Source organism: Mesoplodon densirostris, chromosome 2 (genome assembly GCF_025265405.1).
Source record: "Mesoplodon densirostris isolate mMesDen1 chromosome 2, mMesDen1 primary haplotype, whole genome shotgun sequence".
In the NCBI taxonomy this organism is placed as follows: Eukaryota; Metazoa; Chordata; class Mammalia; order Artiodactyla; family Ziphiidae; genus Mesoplodon; species Mesoplodon densirostris.
In genome coordinates, this window is record NC_082662.1 from 82379570 (window position 1) to 82405558 (window position 25989).

General features: G+C 36.4%; 1 protein-coding gene across 1 annotated transcript in view; it reads right to left on the reverse strand.

Annotated features, from left to right (window-relative positions):
- Positions 1-9850: 9850 nt before the first annotated feature.
- HFM1 (helicase for meiosis 1) overlaps positions 9851-25989 on the reverse strand; it is a 131958-nt gene continuing 115819 nt past the window's right edge. Inside the window, exons 34-38 of the mRNA XM_060085245.1 lie at positions 22273-22386; positions 21113-21203; positions 10897-11020; positions 10671-10825; positions 9851-9920 (exon numbers count right to left, since the gene is read on the reverse strand). Of these exons, the coding sequence (XP_059941228.1) occupies positions 9851-9920; positions 10671-10825; positions 10897-11020; positions 21113-21203; positions 22273-22386 (554 nt within the window). The remainder of the gene's footprint in view (positions 9921-10670; positions 10826-10896; positions 11021-21112; positions 21204-22272; positions 22387-25989) is intronic.

Genomic DNA, 25989 nt, shown 5'->3' on the forward strand with positions numbered 1-25989 from the left:
CACCAGGGAAATCCCGTGTGTGTAATTTTAAAGGATTGAAGCCATCTAACTGTCATAAGGAGGTATTTCAGGCAAAATGCTAATGTCAGCTGAATTTTAATTCCTCTTTTAATAAAACATTTTATAACTGCAACATATAATTTGTGACTGTACGTTTATGCACACTTTTCTAAATCTTTCAGAATGCTATAAGGTGTTTGGATTATTTTGTTTCATTTTATTTTGCTGAAGTATGTAGGGATTTTTAAGGCATGTGTTAGTTTAGGGAAAGGTTTCTGAATTGAAACGTGAAAATAAGAAAGACAAAGATTGCTCTTTTGAATTATCTGATTTTATTACGTTAATTAAAACAAAACTCTACAGAGCATCTAAGTGCCTCTCAAGTTACATAACAAAATACCCAGTTGATGTATCAGAATTATAAAGATAATTTACACAGTTGGTGAAGAAAACAACCTATACTGAAAGGCATTAAACAATAGCTATACCACCATGTTACATTTAAAATAGGAAATATATGTGCAGAAAACCAAGTAATTATCATTACTCTTTTATACTTGTCTTCTGGAATGGATTCTCTTAGAAGTCTGATATCGTCCCTTTCCTTTCCTTTCCAACGAAAACAAGTGCTTCTCACACTTTAACGTGCACATAATCACATTCGGATCTTGTTAAAATGCAGATTCTGACTCAGAAGGTCTGGAGTGAGGCCTAAGACCTTCTAACCAACTCCCAGGGATCTCCTTTGTTACTGGTCTTTGGATCAGACTTTGAGTAGCAAGATCTTTAACTACTGGCAGCCAGGAGTTGAAATGCCAAAAGACAAGAAGTGCCAGCATTTTCCTTTTTGTTTTGTTTGTTCTACGAATTAACCAAAACTCACACTAAATTCTTAGCTTACTTACTTAGCTTACTTCTAAGCTTAGCTTAGTTTACTCCTCTTTGCCCTGACTTCCTCCTCACTGGTGCCTTCTCTATACACACCTGTTATTATCTAGGATGCAAATGTAAATGTTATCCATTTATCCAATGCTCTCCCCCTCGGTTAGGAGTCCTCAGAGAGTGGTTCTCTACTGTGCTTGTTGTGTTGTTCCCATTTTTTAGAAATGGGATCTTGGTAAGGGATGCTGCATAATCTACTAAGAAGTAAATTGTGCCAAAACCGAAGAGAGTGAATAATCCAGCAATCATTTGGATTTGGCTTTAGAATGTATTATAATAGAATATGTCGAAGATTTATTTTATAATTACATTTTACTTAAGGTAATATTAAAATAGATTTGTATGCTCTGACCATAAACCAACTAAGAGTGTTGGCAAGGAGGGAATGGGAGTGGAGGGGACCTATTTGAAAGCATGAGGAAGTATATGTAGGAGGGAGGTCTAAGATTAATGTTTTTCCATGGATGATAATCTGTGGAAGTCAAGAGTTCATTTTTCAAGTCCTATGCAATTTAATGCAACTCAAATATGACAACTGAATACTGTATTATTTCACCCCTTCCCAATGGGTTATTTAAAGTGCCATTAAGGACACTTTGTTTCTAGAACAAACAGATACCATTCATTGAGCACATACTATGTATCAGTCCTTAAACTAAGAACTTCCTATGCAGTAGCTTATTAAATTCTCACTCCATACCTGTGAGGTAGCTGCCATTATGCTAACATTATGGATGAGAAAAATACAGCCAATTAAGGACATTTTTAATTGAAAAAACCTTCTGAAAAAATTTAACCCAACGAAGATTTTTGTGAAAGCTCTGTTGTATGGTTCATTCTATAAGAATAAATAAACCCAATATATTTAGAACATAACTAATAAATAGGAAAACTTAGGGTTATTATTCACTTCATGGAAAGAATACCCAGTGACTGTACTCCTTTAAGTGATCAGTATATGTAACAGGATTTTGAATTAATACATTTAACATACATATAATTTTCCAGGTAAGCACTTGTACAAATGGCAAATTATCTACCCAAGTGTTTCTAAAATTGGCCTGATCATCAAGAATGACCTAGAGTGCTTGTTAAAACTATAGAAATCCCACTTTTGTCCAATGGAGATTCTGAATCAGTAGCTCTGAGGTGAAGTCTGGGAGTTTGTATACTTAACATATTATCCATATGTTTTTTATGATGAGGCAAGTTTGGGAAACATTAGTTTGCTGAGTAAAGCTCAGGTTTCTTATTTTAACATCTAAAGTCCTCCACAGAGTGACCTTAGGAACAGTTCAAACATCTCCTACAACATTAACTTATGTTTAGAATTGTTTATTCATTATTCCCCACATAGATAATTTCCTCCCTCGGAGCTTTGCTCAAGCTGTCCCCTCTGCCTACAATGTCCTTTTCTCATGTATTTTCCCATCAAAATCTTATTCATCTTTCAAGGCTCAGCTCAAAATTTAACTTCTCTGTAAAGGCTTCCCTGACCCCACAGTCAGGATAATATTCTCCCTCTTATGAACTCCCATAGTTCTTTAAATTTCTATTGCGGTGATCCTCAAGGTGTGATCCCTGGAACAGCAGCATGAGCATCACTTGGGAATTTGTTAGAAATGCAAATTCTCAGGCCCCACTCCAGACCTATTGAGTCAGAAACTGGGTATGGTGCCCAGCAATCTGTTTTCAAACATACTCTCGAGAGTATTCCAACACACCCTGAAGTTTAAGAACCACTTCTCTAATGTATTCTCTATTTTATTATTGCTTTATGATAGGTTTTAATTTCTCTACCAGAATGTAAAGTAAGCTCTATGAGAGCAAAAACAGTGTTTTCATCATTGGTGTCCTTTGCATTACCAAGCACAGTACTTTTCACTTAGCAGATCAATAAGTCTTATAGAGCTAAATTGCTATTTCCTTAGTATCAAAGTCTATGTATGCTAGATGAGCAGATTGTAGTGTAGCAATTTTTCATTTTAATAATGTTTAATAACCTGTAGTATGATTGATTCAGATGAAGAAACACCAATTGTAAAGATGACTAAAATAAGGGCTGGTTGCTCTTATTTTTCAACAGAGACAAAGCCTCTTAGATTTGTTCTAAGTTTAATACATATGATGCCTCATAAATATTTACTAATAATAACTAACAACCTCATCTTTTTCTTTGCTTCTCTTGTCTCTAAGGCTTTTATATCTAAAGAAAAATTCCTAAAATATCTTAAGTGGCTTCAACTTCACATGGTATCTATGAATAAATTAGATAATAAACATTGCTGAGATGGGTTCATGATACTGGAGTAGAAGGATGTGCACTCACTCCCTCTTGCGAGAGAACCAGAATCACAACTAACTGCTGAACATTCTTCCATAGAAAGACACTGGAACTCACCAAAAAAGATACCCCACATCCAAAAAAAGGAGAAGCCGCAGTGAGATGGCAGGAGGGGCACAATCACAATAAAATCAAATCCCATAACCACTGGGTGGGTGACTCACAAACTGGAGAACAATTATACCACATAAGTCTACCCACTGGAGTGAAGGTTCTGAGCCCCACGTCAGGCTTCCCAACCTGGAGGTCTGGCAACAGGAGGAGGAATTCCCAGAGAATCAGGCTTTGAAGGCTAGTAGGATTTGATTGCAGGACTTCAACAGGACTGGGGGAAACAGACTCCACTCTTGGAGGGCACACACAAATTAGTGTGCACATCAGGACCCAGGGGGAAGGAGCAGTGACCCCGTAGGAGACTGAACCAGACTTACCTGCTAGTGTTGGAGGGTCTTCAGAGGTGGGGGTGGCTGTGGCTCACCCTGGGGACAAGGACACTGGCAGCAGAAGTTCTGGGAAGTACTCCTTGGCATGACCCCTCCTGGAGTCCCCCATTAGCCCCATCAACGAGCTCACAGCCTCCAGTGCTGGGTGGCCTCAGGCCAAACAACCAACAGGGAGGGAACCCAGCCTCACTCATCAGCAGACAAGTGGATTAAAGTTTTACTGAGCTCTGCCCACCAGAGCAACACCCAGCTCAACCCACCACTGAGTCCCTCACATCAGGAAGCTTGCACAAGCCTCTTAAATAGCCTCATCCACCAGAAGGCAGACAGCAGAAGCAAGAAGAGCTACAATCCTGCAGCCTGTGGAGCGAAAACCACATTCACAGAAAGATAGACAAAATGAAAAGGAAGAGGACTATGTACCAGATGAATGAACAAGATAAAACCCCAGAAAAAGAATTAAATGAAGTGGAGATAGGTAACCTTCTAGAAAAAGAATTCAGAATAATGATAGTGAAGATGATCCAGGACCTCAGAAAAAGAATGGAGGCGAAGATCGAGAAGATGCAAGAAATGTTTAACAAAGACCCAGAAGAATGAAAGAACAAACACCTAGAAGAATGAAAGAACAAGCAAACAGAGATGAACAATTCAATAACTGAAATGAAAAATACACTAGAAGGAATCAACAGCAGAATAAGTGAGGCAGAAGAATGGATAAGTGACCTGGAAGACAGAATGGTGGAATTCATTGCTGGCAATAAAGAACAAAGAAAAAAGAATGAAAAGACATGAAGACAGCCTAAGAGACCTCTGGGACAACATTAAACACACCAACATTTGCATTACAGGGGTCCCAGAAGGAGAAGAGAGAGGGAAAGGCCCTGAGAAAATATTTGAAGAGGTTATAGTTGAAAATTTCCCTAACATGGGAAAGGAAATAGCCACCAAAGGCCAGGAAGTGCAGAGAGTCCAAGGCAGGATAAACCCAAGGAGAAACAAGCCAAGACACATAGTAATCAAATTGACAAACATTAAAGACAAAGAAAAATTATTAAAAGCAACAAGGGAAAAACAACAAATAACATACAAGGGAACTCCCATAAGGTTAACAGCTGATTTCTCATCAGAAAATCTACAGGCCAGAAGGGAATGGAACGATATATTTAAAGTGATGAAAGGGAAGAACCTACAACCAAGATTACTCTACCCAGCAAGGATCTCATTCAGATTCAACAGAGAAATTAAAACCTTTACAGATAAGCAAAAGCTAAGAGAATTCAGCATCACCAAACCAGCTCCACAGCAAATGCTAAAGGAACTTCTCTTAGTGGGAAACACAAGAGAAGAAAAGGACCTGAAAAAACAAACCCAAAACAATTAAGAAAATGAAAATAGGAACATACATATTGATAATTACCTTAAATGTGAATGGATTAAATGCTCTAAACAAAAGACACAGGCTTGCTGAATGGATACAAAAACAAGATCCATATATATGCTGTCCACAAGAGACCCACTTCAGACCTAAGAACACATACAGACCGAAAGTGAGGGGATGGAAAAAGATTTTCCATGGAAATGGAAGTCAAAAGAAAGCTTGAGTAGCAAAACTCATACCAAATAAAATAGACTCTAAAATAAATAATGTTACAAGAGACAAGGAAGGATACTACATAATGATCAAGGGATCAATCCAAGAAGAAGATCTAGCAATTATAAATATATATGCACCCAACGTAGAGGCACCTCAATACATAAGACAAATGCTAACAGCTATAGAAGAGGAAATTGACAGTAACACAATAATAGTGGGGGAATTTAACACCTCACTTACACCAATGGACAGATCATCCAGACAGAAAACTAATAAGAAAACACAAGCTTTAAATGACACAATAGACCAGATAGGTTTAATTGATATTTATAGGACATTCCATCCAAAAACAGCAGATTACACTTTCTTCTCAAGTGCACATGAACATTCTCCAGGATAGATCACATCTTGAGTCACAAATCAAGCCTCAGTACATTTAAGAACACTGAAATCATATCAAGCATCTTTTCCGACCACAACGCTATGAGATTAGAAATATATTACAGGGGAAAAAACACAAACACATGGAAGCTAAACAATGCATTACTAAATAACCAAGAGATCACTTAAGAAATCAAAGACGAAATCAAAAAATACCTAGAGACAAATGACAACAAACACACGATGATCCAAAACCTGTGGGATTCAGCTAAAGCAGTTCTAAGAGGGAAGTTTATAGCAATACAATTCTACCTCAAGAAACATGGAAATTGCAAATAAACGATCTAACCTTGCACCTAAAGAAACTAGAGAAAGAAGAACAAACAAAACCCAAAGTTAGTAGAGGAAAAGAAATCATAAAGATCAGAGAAGAAATAAATTAAATAGAAACAAAGAAAACAATAGCAAAGATCAATAACACTAAAGCCTGGTTCCTTGAGAAGATAAACATAATTGATAAACCTTTAGCCAGACTCATCAAGAAAAAGAGGGAGAGGACTCAAATCAATAAAATTAGAAATGAAAAAGGAGAAGTTACAATGGACACTGCAGAAATACAAAGCATCATAAGAGACTACTACAAGCAACTCTATGGCAATAAAATGGACACCCTGGAAGAAATGGACAAATTCTTAGAAAGGTAAAACCTTCCAAGACTGAACCAGGAAGAAATATAAAATATGAACAGATGAATCACAAGTAGTGAAATTGAAACTGGGATTAAAAACCACCCAACAAACAAAAGTCCAGGACCAGATGGCTTCACAGGTGAATTCTATCAAACATTTAAAGAAGAGTTAACACCCATCCTTCTCAAACTCTTCCAAAAAATTGCAGAGAAAGGAACACTCCCAAACTCATTCTATGAGGCCACTATCACCCTGATACCAAAACCAGACAAAGACACTACAAAAAAAGAAAATTACAAACCAATATCACTGATGAACATAGACACAAAAATCCTCAACAAAATACTAGCAGACAGAATCCAACAACACATTAAAAGGATCGTACATCATGATCAAGTGGGATTTATCCCAAGGATGCAAGAATCCTTCAGTATACGCAAATCAATTAATGTGATACACCATATTAACAAACTGAAGAATAAAAACCATATGATCATTTCAATAGATACAGAAAAAGCTCTGGAAAAAATTCAACACCCATTTATGATAAAAACTCTCCAGAAAGTGAGCACAGAGGGAACCTATCTCAACATAATAAAGGCCATATATGACAAACTTACAGTAAACATCATTCTCAATGGTGAAAAACTGAAACCATTTCCTCTAAGATCAGAAACAAGACAAGGACGTCCAGTCCCACCACTATTATTCAACATAGTTTCAGAAGTCCTAGCCACAGCAATTAGAGAAGAAAAAGAAATAACAAGAATCCAAATTGGAAAAAAAGAAGTAAAACTGTCACTGTTTGCAGATGATATGATACTATACATAGATAATCCTAAAGATGTTACCAGAAAACTACTAGAGCTAATCAATGAATTTGGTAAAGTTGCAGGATATAAAATTAATGCACAGAAGTCTCTTGCATTCCTATACACTAACAACAAAAGATCAGAAAGAGAAATTAAGGAAACAATCCCATTCACCACTGCAACAAAAAGAATAAAATACCTAGGAATAAACCTACCTAGGGAGGCAAAAGACCTGTACTCAGAAAAGTATAGGACAATGATGAAAGAAATCAAAGATGACACAAACAGATGGAGAGATATACCATGTTCTTGGATTGGAAGAATGAATATTGTGAAAATGACTATACTACCCAAAGCAATCTACAGATTCAATGCAATCCCTGTCAAATTACCAATGGAATTTTTTACAGAACTAGAACAAAAAAAAATCTTCAAATTTGTATGGAGACACAAAGGACCCTGAGTAATCAGAGCAAACTTGAGGGAAAAAAACAGAGCTGCAGGAATCAGACTGGCTGACTTCAGACTATACTATAAAGCTACCATAATCAAAACAATATGGTACTGGCCCAAAAACAGAAATATAGATCAATGGAACAGGATAGAAAGCCCAGAGATAAATCCACACACCTATGGTCAACTAATCTATGACAAAGGATGCAAGGATACACAATGGAGAAAAGACAGTCTCTTCAGTAACTGGTGCTGGGAAAACTGGACAGCTACATGTACAAGAATGAAATTAGAACACTCCCTAACACTATACACAAAAATAAACTCAAAATGGATTAAAGACCTAAGTCTAAGACTGGACACTATAAAACTCTTAGAGGAAAACATAGGAAGAACACTCTTTGACATAAATCATAGCAAGATCTTTTTTGATCCTCCTCCTAGAGTAATGGAAATAAAAACAAAAATAAACCAATGGGACCTAATGAAACTTCAAAGCTTTTGCACAGCAAAGGAAACCATAAACAAGATGAAAAGACAACCCTCAGAATGGGAGAAAATATTTGCAAATGAATCATCAGACAAAGGATTAATCTCCCAAACATATAAACAGCTCCTGCAGCTCAATATTAATAAAACAAACAACCCAATCCAAAAATGGGCAGAAGACCTAAATAGACATTTCTCCAAAGAAGACATACAGATGGCCAGGAAGCACATGAAAAGCTGCTCAACATCACTAATTATTAGAGAAATGCAAATCAAAACTACAGTGAGGTATAACCTCACAGCAGTTAGAATGGGCATCATCAGAAAATCTACAAACAACAAATGCTGGAGAGGGTGTGGAGAAAAGGGAACCCTCTTGCACTGTTGGTGGGAATGTAAATGGAAACAGCCACTATGGAGAACAGCATGCAGGTTCTTTATAAAACTAAAAATAGAATTACTATATGACCCAGCAATCCCAGTACTGGGCATATACCCAGAGAAAACCATAATTCAAAAAGACACAGGCATCCCAATGTTCATTGCAGCACTACTTACAATAGCCAGGTCATGGAAGCAACCTAAATGCCCATCGACAGAGGAATGGATAAAGAAGTTGTGGTACATATATACAATGGAATATTACTTAGCCATAAAAACGAATGAAATTGGGTCATTTGTAGAGACGTGGATGGACCTAGAGACTGTCCTACAGAGTGAAGTAAGTCAGTAAGAGAAAAACAAATATCGTATATTAATGCATATATGTGGAATCTGGAAAAATGGTACAGATGAACCAGTTTGCAAGGCAGAAATAGAGACACAGACGTAGAGAACAAACATATGGACACCAATGGGGGAAAGTGGGAGGTGGGTGGTGGTGGTAATGGGATAAATTGGGAGATTGGAATTGACATATATACACTAATATGTATAAAATAAGTAACTAATAAGAAAAAAAGATAAAATTAACCCATACTTATGGATTCATGGGAAAATTAAAAAATGTAAATGGTCTAAACAGTCAAAGATGGTCAGACTGGATTAGAAAGCAAAACCCAACTATAAAAATACAAACATTGCTTACAGTGCCTATATACTACTTAACAGTAAAGAAATTTGAGATATATCCCACTGGAAAATAACATAAAATAGCTTTTGCTATAGTAAAAGTCAACATAACAAAGTTTTATAATTTTTCACATTAAGAAACAAGTTAAACAGTCTATATTGATTAATGTTTCATTTATTGTTGCTTGAAATGATATAACAATAGGTTCAGACAGCCATTGGATTCTTAAAAATCTTTAGTAAAACAAAATAATAATGGTGAAAAATCGATAGATTCACTGACCTACCATCATTTTGCTTTCAGAATACCTTTCTTCTTGTTAAGAAAATATAAAATTGGTCTCCGTCAAAACCCAACTAATAACCAATAATTATTTCTAAATGAAACAATTATCAACTTATGAAACAAAGCCACTGCAAAAGTGCTTTTCATGAAGTTATCAATATGATGGGGAAAAAAATCAGTCCAAATATTTTGTTGCAAAAGAATCAACAAAGCTAGTCAAATCCAAGAGAAAAAAATTCTGAACAAGTATGAACTACTTTTTAAAAATAAAAATCATGCTTTGTAACTAGGTGTCTTTAATACTTTGTCTTATTAATATAAAAAGCATTTTTGTCTGATTGTTTTAGAAAATACCATCAAATATTCCCAGAAAAGACTTCATTTCATCAGCTTCATCATCAGGATGATACCAACTGGAGGAAAAAGCAAATGTAAAAATAACTATTTTTGTAACACAATTTATTTTTAAATTTACAATAAATAATATAATAATAAATATAAAATGGATAAACTTGAAGATTGCTGAGAGGTTAATTTATTAAACAAATTTCAATGTGCATAACCTTGTAAAAAGTCTGGGGCAAATTAAGAGTTCATAAACTGTGAAAGGTAGAGACAAGTATCTTAGATATTTCTTTAAACATATTGGAAAGTAATGCCATTTAATCAGTGTCAACAGGTCTATAAACCTTGACTATTCAAGGAGAGTGAAACTGCTAGAGTTACCCATAAAAATGACCAGCAGTTGGAGCACTGATTAGACTTAGTCTGAGTTTCTCTTTGAATCTGTAGAATTGTAACAGAACTTGGTGGCTAAAATACAACTTGAATGTTAAAAAAATTAGCTGATCTCATTTCTCAAGTGACCTTACACTTTATATTATCAACATAGTGTATTCAAATCAGTAAAAAAAGTTTATCAACATAATATAATGTTTTAATTATTAGCAGCAAATATATGGGTTCTCAAAAATTGAGATATTTGATATTTTGAATTATCTTAAGGAGCTTAGCTCACCAGTGGTCTAAAATTTTAATGTCTTTAAGTAAATAAAACATTTAGGTTCTGATCTTTAAAATGAAACAAGGGAAAAGGAATACTGAACTTCTTTGTAAAAAGTTTTTACTAGTGTAGTTTCAAAATATTTTTAAAGAGTTCTTACCTGGAATCAATCTCCTTTTTATGTTCACTGTTTCTAATAAAGCAATCCACTTTCTTAACAAAATTTGAAGAGCTTGATATTTTTTCAGAGTGAGTAAAGCACACCTTTTCAATCTCTGGCGACAGACTTTGTTGTTTTATTTCTTGTAAATGGACCTATATTTTGAGGTTAAAAAATTAGCAATCATTGAAGGTTTAACTATTCAGGTGGTATTTAAAAGAAAAACGCTTCTTCTTATAATACTTGCATTTCCAGCTTGTTGAGGTAATTTTGTCATGGAGGATGCAGCAAACTTGGACATAGCAGAATTTGATAAATAAATATCTGGCTTCTCATGTGATGAAACAAAACTAAAAATCAAAGTGAATTATTTATAAAATACAGCAAATAAGAGAAACAAACCATTCTAATTTAGATCAACAGTGATTCTTTGGAAAATATGATTAGAGTTTATCATATTTATCAACCCCAAAATTAATGCTCCATTTCTTAGACTCATGGAGAACTTGGTGTATCTCCTTTCTTTTAGACAAAACAACAACTTATATAGTCCAAATAAAATAAGAATACTACTTTTAAAGGCCTACAGAAATAATCATTCAACAATTTTCATTAAAATTGTCTTATGCTTAATCATCTATCATCTAGCAGTTTGTAAATCTTTTCTAAATCCCACTTGCTTAACTTTTAGTCTCCTTTCCCTATTCTGGTCTCACTGTAGACAGACATCTCTACCTATCTGTTCATGTATAACTGTATACTAGAATTCACCTTTAATTTTTTTTATTAAATTAATTCATTAAAAAACATTTATTATTCACTAGTGTATGCCAGACATTATACTAGGACCTAAGTATCAAATAGTAAACACATCCTCAGGTGGTTATCATCTATAGAGGGACAGACAATGAATAAACAATAAATATAATTACAGATCCTGAAGTGATATGCAAGAAATGAAATGAGTAATATTATAGGAAATAACAGTGTGGAGGCACAAACCCACTTTAAAAAGGTGGTCATGGATGCCGCTATGAGGAGGAGACAATTTAAGCTGACACAGGCTAAAATGTGACAGTCATACAAGGAGCAATAAACAGTAGATATGGGTAGGGAAGAATCACATATATTGATAAGAACTGAATCTCTTTATCTCTGATGAATGGCAAGGAACTAAAATAGTAAAAAGGGTATGAAAGGAAAAGCATGTGTTTCCTTTTCATCTCAGACCCTCAGATCCCACAGGCCTTCTTCCTAGCAGCAACTTCTGGCACTGGTTTCTCAGAGGTTTCTTGATAGGATTCCTTTTTAAACCCACTTATCTTCTGTTGGTCACTTCTAAACTCTCCCAAAATTATTTGTAGTTTTCTAAAAGTGTGGTGCACAAAACTGTTCATATGCCTTTTTATCTTCCTACTTGTGATTTGCCTATTTTCTCTATACCCCCAGCTTTGTTCCACTTTGATGTTTCTAATCTGTTTATTCCGTATGACTCAGTTAGAAGCAATTAATGGAAATGATAAAAAAACAAATTTTAGGCAAATATTTTTAAAAGCTATTGAGTGATCTGAGAGATCCAAACATGGAACAAGTACTGAAGAGTGAATAAGCTCCTGGACACTGGAGTTGTCTTGGTAGAAATAGCATGATTACTTGCCAGCGATGTTGGATGGTTATTCAAGGACGCAGTGGTGGGGAGACTAAATGACATTTAAGTTAAGCCCCCTTCAACTCTGGAATTCTCTGAAATCTATGATTCTGTGATGTTGATACTAATGTTCAGTAAAATGACTAAATAATAGCAAAAGTTTCAAAAGACACCACAAATTAAAAAAATTTTTAAAGCAGGAGACATAAATAATCCTTAAGTAGAAAATTGGACCATGAATAAAAAGTTATCAGTGTTTCTTCTCTGCGGCAAAGTTTTGGCTCTGGCTATAATTTCTCTTCCTTGAGTTCTAATCAGGTCCAATATCCAAATGCATTTTACATTTCTACAAAGATACTATAAGTTGCAGGGATGGGCAGTGGTGGTGGTGTGATGAATTGGGAGATTGAGATTAATATATATACACTAATATGTATAAAATAGATAACTAATAAGAACCTGCTGTATAAAAAATAAAATTTTAAAAAAGATACTTTAAGTTGAACATTTCTAAAGTTATTATTTTTTTCCCAAATGTCTATGTTCTATATTCTCAGATAAATACCTCAGTCTACCCACTTGCCATTTATTCTTCCCTCTTCCTTTACTACCATATTCTAGCAATTGCTAAATCTAATCTGTGTTATCTATGAACTATTTGAAAAATCCAATTCTACCCCTCAGTTTCCATCACCTCTACCCTAGTTGAGGCCTCATCATAGCCTGCCTTTCTCATTGGCCTCCATGCCACTGCTGGTCCCACCCTCTACAAATCATTCTAGATATCACTGCTAGAATGATTTTTTTCTGATTAAATTATATAAACTGTGCTTAAATATTTTGGATGGGCCCTCACTGGCTCACTATGGAGATCAAAAACTAGAGGCCTCTAGGCTACATACAGTCTACAAGCATTATTATTATTTTTTGGAGAGAGGGTGCTGCAGACCATAGCACATTTTAAAAAATTAGTTGTCAAAATATAAAAGGCAGGAGAGCTTCAAGATGGCGGAAGAGTAAGACGCGGAGATCACCTTCCTCCCCACAAATACATCAGAAATACATCTACACGTGGAACAACTCCTACAGAACACCTACTGAACGCTGGTAAGACCTCAGACCTCCCAAAAGGCAAGAAACTCCCCACGTACCTGGGTAGGGCAAAAGAAAAAAGAAAAAGCAGAGACAAAAGGATAGGGACGGGACCTGCACCAGTGGGATGGAGCTGTGAAGGAGGAAAGGTTTCCATGCACTAGGAAGCCCCTTTGTGGGTGGAGACTGCGGGTGTCGGACGGGGTAAGCTTCAGAGCCACGGAGGAGAGCGCAGCAACAGGGGTGCGGAGGGCAAAGCGGAGAGATTCCCGCACAGAGGATCAGTGCCGACCAGCACTCACCAGCCCGAGAGGCTTGTCTGCTCACCCGCCTGGGCAGGCGGGGGCTGGGAGCTGAGGCTCGGGCTTCCGAGGTCGGATCCCAGGGAGAGGACTAGAGGTTGGCTGCGTGAACACAGCCTAAGAGGGCTACTGCGTCACGGCTAGCCAGGAGGGAGTCTGGGAAAAAGGTCTGGAGCTGCCGAAGAGGCAAGAGACTTTTTCTTGCCTCTTTGTTTCCTGGTGCACGAGGAGAGGGGATTAAGAGCACCACTTAAAGGAACTCCAGAGACGGGCACGAGCCGCGGCTATCAGCGTGGACCCCCGAGACGGGCACGAGACACTAAGGCTGCTGCTGTGCCACCAAGAAGCCTGTGTGCGAGCACAAGTCACTGTCCACACCACCCCTCCCGGGAGCCTGTGCAGCCCGCTACTGCCAGGGTCCCGGGATCCAGGGACAACTTCCCTGTGAGAATGCACGGCGCGTCTCAGGCTGGTGCAACTTCACACCAGCCTCTGCCACCACAGGTCGCCCTGCATCCGTACACCACCTCCCTCCGGCCTGAGTGAGCCAGAGCCCCCGAATCAGCTACTCCTTTAACCCCGTCCTGTCTGAGCCAAGAACCATCGCCCTCAGGGAAACTACATGCAGAGGTGGGTCCAAATCCAAAGCTGAACACCAGGAGCTGTGTGAACAAAGAAGAGAAAGGGAAATCTCTCCCAGCAGCCTCAGAAGCAGCGGATTAAATCTCCACAATCAACTTCATGTACCCTGCATTTGTGGAATACATGAATAGACAACGAATCATCCCAAATTGAGGAGGTGGACTTTGGGAGCAACGATATATATATTTTTTTCGCTTTTTCTTTTTGTGAGTGTGTATGTGTATGCTTCCCTGTGTGATTTTGTCTGTATAGCTTTGCTTTTACCATTTGTCCTAGGGTTCTGTCTGTCCATTTTAATTTTTTTAATACATAAATTTTTTTCTTAATAATTATTTTTTATTTTAATAACTATTTTATTTTATTTTATTTTATCTTCTTTCTTTCCTTCTTTTTTTTTTTCTCCCTTTAATTCTGAGCTGTGTGGAGGACAGGCTCTTGGTGTTACAGCCAGGCATCAGGGCTGTGTCACTGACGTGGGAGAGCCGAGTTCAGGACGTTGCTGCACAAGAGACCTCCCAGCTCCACGTAATATCAAACAGAAAAAATCTCCCAGAGATCTCCATCTCAGCGTGAAGACCCAGCTCCACTCAACAACCAGAAAGCTACAATGCTGGACACCCTATGCCTAACAACTAGCAAGACAGGAACAAAACCCCATCCATTAGCAGAGAGGCTGCCTAAAATCATAATAAGGCCACAGACACCCCAAAACACACCACCAGACGTGGATGTGCCCAACAGGAAGACAACATCCAGCCTCATCCATCAGAACACAGGCACTAGTCCCCTCCACCAGGAAGCCTACACAAGCCACTGAACCAACCTTAGCCACTGGGGACAGACACCAAAAACAATGGAAACTACGAACCTGCAGCCTGCAAAAAGAAGACCCCAACCACAGTAAGTTAAGCAAAATGAGAACACAGAGAAACACACAGCAGATGAAGGAGCAAGGCAAAAACCCACCAGACCTAACAAATGAAGCAGAAATAGGCAGTCTACCTGAAAAAGAATTCAGAGTAATGATAGTAAAGATGATCCAAAATCTTGGAAATAGAATGGAGAAAATACAAGAAACGTTTAACATGGACTTAGAAGTAAAGAGAAAACAAACAGTGATGAACAAAACAATAAATGATATTAAAAATTCTCTAGAAGGGATCAATAGCAGAATAACTGAGGCAGAAGAATGGATAAGTGACCTGCAAGATAAAATAGTGGAAATAACTACCACAGAGCAGAATAAAGAAAAAAGAGTGAAAAGAATTGAGGACAGTCTCAGAGACCTCTGGGACAACATTAAAAGCACCAATATTCGAATTATAGGGGTCCCAGAAGAAGCAGAGAAAAAGAAAGGGACTGAGAAAATATTTGAAGAGATTATATTTGAAAACTTCCCTAATATGGGAAAGGAAATAGTCAATCAAGTCCAGGAAGCACAGAGAGTCCCATACAGGATAAATCAAAGGAGAAACACGCCAAGACACATATTAATCAAACTATCAAAAATTAAATACAAAGAACAAATATTAAAAGCAGCAAGGGAAAAACAACAAATAAAACATAAGGGAATCCCCATCAGGTTAACAGCTGATCTTTCAGCAGAAACTCTGCAGGCCAGAAGGGAGTGGCAGGACATATTTAAAGTGATAAAGGAGAAAAATCTACAACCAAGATTACTCTACCCAGCAAGGATCTCATTCAGACTTGCTGGAGAAATTAAAAGCTTTACAGACAAGCAAAAGCTAAGAGAATTCAGCACCACCAAACCAGCTCTACAACAAATGCTAAAGGAACTTCTCTAGGCAGGAAACAAAAGAGAAGGAAAAGACCTATAATAACAAACCCAAAACAATTAAGACAATAGTAATAGAAACATACATATCGATAATTACCTTAAATGTAAAGGAATAAATGCTCCAACCAAAGACATAGATTGGCTGAATGGATACAAAAACAAGACCCGTATATATGCTGTCTACAAGAGACCCACTTCACACCTAGGGACACATACAGACTGAAAGTAAGGGGATGGAAAAAGATATTCCATGCAAATGGAAATCTAAAGAAAGCTGGAGTAGCAATTCTCATATCAGACAAAATAGATTTTAAAATAAAGACTATTACAAGAGACAAAGAAGGACACTACATAATGATCAAGGGATCAATCCAAGAAGAAGATATAACAATTGTAAATATTTATGCACCCAACATAGGAGCACCTCAATACATCAGGGAAATGCTAACAGCCATAAAAGGGGAAATCGACAGTAACACAATCATAGTAGGGGACTTTAACACCTCATTTTCACCAATGGACAGATCATCCAAAATGAAAATAAATATGGAAAAACAAGCTTTAAATGATACATTAAACAAGATGGACTGAATTGATATTTATAGGACATTCCATCCAAAAACAATAGAATACACATTCTTCTCAAGTGCTCATGGAACATTCTCCAGGATAGATCATATCTTGGGTCACAAATCAAGCCTTGGTAAATTTAATAAAATTGAAATGGTATCAAGTATCTTTTCTGACCACAACACGGTGCGACTAAATATCAATTACACGAAAAAATCTGTTAGAAATACAAACACGTGGAGGCTAAACAACACACTACTTAATAACCAAGAGATCACTGAAGATATCAAAGAGGAAATAAAAAAATACCTAGAAACAAATGACAATAAAAACATGACACCCAAAACCTATGGGATGCAGCAAAAGCAGTTCTAAGAGGGAAGTTTATAGCAATACAATCTTACCTTAACAAACATGAAATATCTCAAATAAACAACCTAAACTTACACCTAAAGTAATTAGAGAAAGAAGAACAACAACCTTCAAAATTAGCAGAAGGAAAGAAATCATAAAGATCAGATCAGAAATAAATGAAAAATAAATGAAGAAATCAGTAGCAAAGATCAATAAAATTAAAAGCTGGTTCTTTGAGAAGGTTAACAAAATTGATAAACCATTAGCCAAACTCATCAAGAAAAAAAGGGAGAAGACTCAAATCAATAGAATGAGAAATGAAAAAGGAGAAGTAACAACTGACACTGCAGAAATACAAAGGATCATGAGAGATCACTACAAGCAACTGTATGCCAATAAAAAGGATAAACTGGAAGAAATGGACAAATTCTTAGATACGCACAACCTCCCGAGACTGAACCAGGAAGAAATAGAAATATAAATAGACCAATCATAAGCACTGAAATTGAAACTGTGATTAAAATATCTTCCAACAAGGGGCTTCACTGGTGGCGCACTGGTTGAGAGTCCGCCTGCCGATGCAGGGGACACGGGTTCGTGCCCCGGTCTGTGAAGATTCCACATGCCACGGAGCGGCTGGGCCCATGAGCCATGGCCGCTGAGCCTGCACGTCCAGAGCCTGTGTTCCGCAACGGGAGAGGACACAACAGTGAAAGGCCGTGTACTGCAAAACAAAACAAAAAATCTTCCAACAAACAAGAGCCCAGGACCAGATGGCTTCACAGGAGAATTCTATCAAACATTTAGAGAAGAGCTAACACCTATCCTTCTCAAACTCTTCCAAAATATAGCAGAGGTAGGAACACTCCCAAACACCTTCACTCTGATACCATAACCAGACAAAGATGTCACAAGGAAAGAAAACTACAGGCCAATATCACTGATGAACATATATGCAAAAATCCTCAACAAAATACTAGCAAACAGAATCCAACAGCACACTGAAAGGACAATACACTATGATCAAGTGGGGTTTATCCCAGGAATGCAAGGATTCTTCAATATATGCAAATCAATCAACATGATACACCATATTAAGAAATTGAAGGAGAAAAATCATATGATCATCTCAATAGATGCACAAAAAGCTTTCAACAAAATTCAATATCCATTTATGATAAAAACCCTCCAGAAAGTAGGCATAGAGGGAACTTTCCTCAACATAATAAAGGCCATATATGAAAAACGCACTCAACATCATCCTCAATGGTGAAAAACTGAAACCATTTCTACTAAGATCAGTAACAAGACAAGGCTGCCCACTCTCACCACTATTATTCAACATAATTTTGTAAGTTTTAGCCACAGCAATCAGAGAAGAAAAGGAAATAAAAGGAATCCAAATTGGAAAAGAATAAGTAAAGCTGTCACTGTTTTGCAGACGACATGATACTAAACATAGAGAATCCTAAAGATGCTACCAGAAAACTACTAGAGCTAATCAATGAATTTGGTAAAGTAGCAGGATACAAAATTAATGTACAGAAATCTCTTGCATTCCTATTCACTAATGATGAAAAATCTTAAAGAGAAATTAAGGAAACACTCCCATTTACCACTGCAACAAAAAGAATAAAATACCTAGAAATAAACCTACCTAAGGAGACAAAAGACCTGTATGCAGAAAACTATAAGACACTGGTGAAAGGAATTAAAGATGATACAAATAGATGGAGAGATATACCATGTTCTTGGATTGGAAGAATGAACATTGTGAAAATGACTCTACTACCCAAAGCAATCTACAGATTCAATGCAATCCCTATCAAACTACAACTGGCATTTTTCACAGAACTAGAACAAAAAATTTCATAATTTGTGTGGAAACACAAAAGACCCGGAATAGCCAAAGCAATCTTAAGACAGAAAAGTGGAGCTGGAGGAATCAGGCTCCCTGACTTCAGACTATATTACAAAGGTACAGTAATCAAGACAGTATGGTACTGGCACAGAAACAAATATAGATCAATGGAACAGGATAGAAAGCCCAGAGATAAAACCACACACATATGGTCACCTTATCTTTGATAAAGGAGGCAAGAATATACAGTGGAGAAAAGACAGCCTCTTTAATAAGTGGTGCTGGGAAAAGTGGACCGCTACATGTAAAAGAATGAAATTAGAACACTTCCTAACACCATACACAAAAATAAACTCAAAATGGATTAAAGACCTAAATGTAAGGCCAGACACCATCAAAGTCTTAGAAGAAAACATAGGCAGAACACTCTATGACATAAATCACAGCAAGATCCTTTTGGACCCACCTCCTAGAGAAATGGAAATAAAATAAATAAACAAATGGGACCTAATGAAATTTGAAAGCTTTTGCACAGCAAAGGAAACCATAAACAAGACGAAAAGACAACCCTCAGAATAGGAGAAATATTTGCAAATGAAGCAACTGACAAAGGATTAATCACCAAATTTTACAAGCAGCTCATGCAGCTCAACATTAAAAAAACAAACAACCCAATCCAAAAATGGGCAGAAGACCTAAATAGACATTTCTCCAAAGAAGACATACAGATTGCCAACAGACACATGAAAGAATGCTCAACATCATTAATCATTAGAGAAATGCAAATCAAAACTACAATGAGATATCATCTCACGCCGGTCAGAATGGCCATCATCAAAAAATCTACAAACAATAAATGCTGGACAGGGTATGCAGAAAAGGGAACCCTCTTGCACTGTTGAAGGGAATGTAAATTGATACAGCCACTATGGAGAGCAGTATGGACGTTCCTTAAAAAACTAAAAATAGAACTACCATATGACTCAGCAATCCCACTACTGGGCATATACCCTGAGTAAACCATAATTCAAAAAGAGTCATGTACCAAAATGTTCATTGCAGCCCTGTTTACAGTAGCCAGGACATGGAAGCAACCCAAGTGTCCATCAATAGATGAATGGATAAAGAAGATGTGGCACATATATACAATGGAATATTACTCAGCCATAAAAAGGAACGAAACTGAGTTATTTGTAGTGAGGTGGATGGACCTAGACTGTCATACAGAGTGAAGTAAGTCAAAAAGAGAAAAACAAATACTGTATGCTAACACATATATATGGACTCTAAAAAAAAATGTTCATGAATAACCTAGGGGCAAGATGGGAATAAAGATACAGACCTACTAGAGAATGGACTTGAGGATATGAGGAGGGGGAAGGGTAAGCTGGGACAAAGTTAGAGAGTGGCATGGACATATATACACTACCAAACATAAAATAGCTAGTGGGAAGCAGCCGCATAGCACAAGGAGATCAGCTCGGTGCTTTGTGACCATCTAGAGGGGTGGGATAAGGAGGGTGGGAGGGACAGAGATGCAAGAGGGAAGAAATACGGGGACATATGTATATGTATAACTGATTCACTTTGTTATAAAGCAGAAACTAACACACAATTGTGAAGCAATTATACTCCAATAAAGATGTTAAAAAAAATTTAAAAGTCAGGAGATGTCACATAAATTTTAGATCTTAGCTTTTTGAAAAATCAGGATATCTGACAACACTAGACTCATATTTCCTGTACAGCAACAACTGGTTGGAACTGAGTAGTGATTATTCCCTTTAGATGGGACACTCTACAGTTAACCCTGGCCCATGAAATCCCAAAGGCAGTTTGAGCTTGTGACCCCTGACCTACTGGATACAGCACAGGTATCTAAATATGGCATTCATGGCCCCTCACAGACCTCAGCAATCTCAGCCTTAATTCTATGGCTACATAGACCACACTTTACTGACCCTTGAGCATGGGATGCCTTTTCAAGCCTTATCCCTTTACATGTACTCTTCTACCTGGAATGCCTTTGAGAAACACAGCTATAAGGTTAAGAGGCTTTAAGTTGGCTAATACCCTATTGCTTCTCTGACATCTAATGACTTGACCCCCATCTCCACTTACATGTCAGAAGGATATAAAGTTGTAAGTATTTGAAAATAAAGTTCTAAAACTTGCCTGTTGGACATTTCTCTTTGGAATTTGCTTTTTGATTCTTGGAAGGGTAGCTTACTTTCCCTGGTTCTTGAACTCAAAGTGTTTCCAAATCCTAGGTAAAGAGATAACATTTTGAAGTATATCGAATAGAATATCTGTATTCTATTCTAGAGTAGAATATCTCTCCAAACAGGTATGAGCTGAGAATGAAAAATTCTTCTCAATAATCAAATTTAATGTGCATAGACAAAACAAAGGAGGGAAGCTAAGCGAGTAAAACTACAAAACACATAGGTTAGCTTATTAGTCACTATATTAAAAGGTCCCCAACCACTATCATTTATTTATTTATTTATTTATTTATTTATTTATTTATTTTAAAGCCATGTAAATGATCAAGTCGAAGTCCATTCAATATTTTCAATGGTCTGCAAGGGACTGATTTCCATCTGTCAGCCATCCTGGGAAAGAGTATCTCCATCTCCCTATCTTGTCTATACTTACCAAGATTTTCACTTCTCTGGTTTGGTGAAATAGAGTGAATTCACCAGTAACTCAAAGGCCTAGTCCCATTATTTTTGAATTGTATATGATTTAAACACAATATCTAATACAAGAGAAACTAATCTTTTCCTGTTATTTATTTATACTTGAAAAGTCAATATTTCTACTAGAAATAAAAGTTATCTTTTTATGTTTTTTGCTAGCATGTGAAAAAAGAATATTTTTTAAATTGGAACATTTTTGTTTTTCACAAACATTACCAGACTACGTGAGATCTTAAAATGGAGAGCAGGATAGTCTGTTTTATGAGGGAAAATTCGATAAACAATCTGAATTTGAATAGAGCCTTTAACAAGATAAGGAGCAATAGGATAGAAAAAAGCTCATTTGCTATATCGTCATCATGGAATAACCTTGACCTCTGTCCCTAGGGATAGGAAATGTTATTTGTGGGAGGGTCAAATTTTACTTTTGCTAAAAATTATAATCTTAACAAACTGAAACGAATTAAGCAAGCACACAAAAAAGACAAAGAAAATTAGTCCCAAAAGCTTAACTGAAAAATATTCAAATAATTTCTCATAAAATTATTTCATTCTAACATATATTTCAAATACAATACACCCATATATACAAAAATACATACATACAAATGAAATATATTTCATGCTATTTACCTGATGGTTTTGTCTTCTCGGTATCAGCTGAAAAGCTAGTAACTTCTATTAAGTTTTCATCATCAAAATCATCCCAAACTTCATTTCCCAATTCAAAGTTCACATTCAAAACTTCTGAAAATGAAGAATTACTTTTAACCGCATCTGTCAAATCCTGGTTTTCAGATGCATTAAGATTTCTGTTGAACAGCATTGTTTGAGGGGCTTTCTCATTTGAAGTTGTAGAGTAGGTCCGTCTAGAAAAATCTGTCATGTGTACGTATAAATGAGTATAGGCACTTTTTAAACCTTAAGCATCATTATCTATTGACATATCAAACACATCTTTCAACTACTAAACAGAGGTCTTGAGTAGTAGTGTTCTAAAGCGTTGCTGAGTATTGTATTCAACAATTCTATTTACTGTATTACATGTAGTGATTGCTGCACTAAATTTAATTTTCAAGGTATTCTTATAGACAGAATTAATTTTCCCTCTTAATTCCTACCTAAGAATAATCTTACTCCAAGATTGGATTGTAATAGCTTCTAAAATGGGCTTCCTCCCCCATCTCTTCTCCCTACAAGTAGTTAATTTTGAGTATTGTTATGAAAATATATTGTTATTTTTCTCCTGCTAAAATATCCTCAGTGTTATCCATTGTTTATAGCCTGGGTTTAGAGCCAGACTACCTGCGTGAAAATTCTACCTCTATCATTTACTAGTTGGATGATCTTAGACAAGTCATTTAAACTCTGAGCCTAGTTTTCTCCTCTGCAAAATGGGGATAATAATAGTACCTAACATGGAACTTCCCTGGTGGCATGGTGGTTAAGACTCCCTGCTCCCAATTCAAGGGGCCCGGGTTCGATCCTTGGTCTGGGAACTAGATGCCACATGCATGCCACAACTAAGAGTTCGCATGCCACAACTTAGGAGCTGGCGAGCCACAACTAAGGAGCCTGCCTGCCGCAACTAAGACCCAACACAACCAACCAAATAAATAAATAAATAATAGTACCTAATACATATGATTGTTATGGGGACTAAATGCCTTTACTTGTGCAGTTTTCCATAGCAGTGGTTAATAAATATTTAATAACTTGCTTCTTCAAAAAATTTTATGCATATATATGTATTATATGTAAAGGATGTATAGCACACAATTTACAAATAATGATAAAATATACAGCATGCTTAACTGTAAATTCCATATATCTAATTGATTATCACTGAATGTTTTCATTGAATTTTGCCAAATTCTTGTATCTGTATCAACCTATGGTTGCAATTGATAAATGAATGTAGTTCTCACATTCATTTGTCAATTCGAACATTGTTTGATATTTTTGTTGACTTTAATAAAAGTAAAACAATAAAGACATATGTTGGGATTTCACTCATTCACCCATAGCCTTAAGCAATTTCCTTGCTGAATTAGATAATAATTTTCAAATGCTAGATGAATATTCCTTCAATTTTTCTTGCTAACCACAATGTAAGGGGTACAGACATGACACACTGATAAATTAAATCTGCACTACTATCATTTTCTCCATCACTTTCTTAAGTATAAACAATAAACAAAACAATAAGTTAAGCCCTGATTTGTAGTGTTTGCTGATTTCCACTCTATAAGTATTCCCACCATGACTGATTTCAAGCTACCAGTGTGACGTAACTGAATGCAAAGTTGGGAAGAAATGTACAATAGCACCCCTTTATACAGTATTTCCACCATACAGATACAAATATTGATGCAAATAATCTCAAGAATACAGATAACAGTAAAATGTAGTAGAATAATTAGGAAATGGTTAGTTTTTAATATTTATAACCTTTGTGTTTTATTTATAACTTAATTGAAAGTTTATATAATTAAACTTTAATAATGCCTGAAAGATGCCCCAGAATTTAATAATCATCTCACAAGCTAGTAGAAGTTTGCTCCAGTAAAATGCCCCAGTAAAATTTAAAGCGAGTTTCCTTCACTTTAAATAACCTCTATCCTTTTCTTCACTATCCAAATCCTTCTCTATCCTTCAACTGTACCTACAACTCCAGCACACATTATTCTACTTTTGTGCCTTGATACACATACACAGTATGCTATGTCCTGAAAAGAGAAGTAGGTACAAAATGCAGTGGAAATATAAAGAGAAGAAGACCATCTGGCTAGATGGGGACTGGCAGCTAAAGAAGGAAGAGACTTGAGCATATTTATATGCTGAAAAGGAAGAGGCCACAGGAAGAACATACTGAAAATAAGGGCAAGAGGACAGAGATAGCTGGCCTCCTAAAGACCCAGAGGGGGCAGAATTGGAAAGATTACGATTACAGGTGGAGAGATAAACTTTGAATAGAATAAAAGATAATTCTTCTTTCAAAATAAATAGAGAGTTATGGATGGGTACAGAAACAGAGAAATATAATAGTTGGGGGGGTGGAAAGTTGAAAGAGTTTGTATATTACAGGTTTGATTTTCAATTCTCCACTGATAACTAAAAGTCAATTTCATTTTATAGAAATGGTATTGCCTGGGAATCAAGAGATATGGAATCTATTTCTAGCCCTGCTATTAATTAGATATGTGATTTTGGGCAAGTCATTTAATCTCTGAGCCTTGGCTTCTTTCATTGTAAAATGAGAAATTGCACAAAGGTCCCTTACAATTTAAATTTTACAATTCAACATGCTTTCTCATAATTTCTGACATTTTTTCTTCTTCTCTTTTTGCACCTGGAATACAGATGATAAAAATTGCCATGTTTTTCTTAAAACATTCTTAAGAGCAGTATTTGAATACATTTTAAGTATGTTTTGCCACCAAGGACTAATGTGTAAAAAGTATAATGAATATACTCAATTACTATTAATAACAGTACCAGATATTATGCTAAGAGCTTTATATATATTATCTCATTTAACCCTAAAATCCCTAAAATATAACCAGGTGAGGGAATTGAGATGAACTGGGTAAGTATACTATGAAAAGTCATACAACTATTAAATGAGCTAGGATTTGAACCTAGACAGATAATCTCCAGATCCTGTAAGTTGAACTACTATATTATACAGCTTCTGTAAAAAAGGTGGGGGGGCATTCAGTAAAAGAGGGATACAGTTATTATTGGGGTTTAAAGTATCTAGATGAGACTTTTATATCATAATACAAATCATATTTGGAATAGTGGGTGGGAAAGAAACAAAAGTAGAAAAACTAAAGACAACATGAAAGTAGACAGAGGGAAGGACAAACTCTGGTGTGGAGAAGGGCATGGAATAGAACAGCCATACAAGGAGTAAGTTAGAGGGCTACAGGTTGAAGAGAGATAAAAATAAGAGGGTTGACACTCTTACACCTTCTGTTCATGTTGTAATAATATTTTCAGGCTTTCAACAAATTTGATAAATGTTCTGATAGTCTAGGTAAGATCAGGGGATTTTTCTTGATCTGATATTGGGCCTAATGGCTGCCATGGTGTCATAAGGGGTGATGGGTACTCCAGCCCTTGCCTACCTAAGATCTTAAATTATGGTCAGAGAAAGCAGTAGAGTGAAAGAATGAAGGAAAGAGTGGCAATAGAAGTCAAAAACAACACACACATGAAATTAATTGTTTTTAGAAAATCCCAAGTTTACCATTTCTACATACAGCCACTTGAACAAACAACTCTGTGGCCAGAATTATTTCTCACATGTTTTAACAGACTGCTATTAGTATAGTAGCATGACCC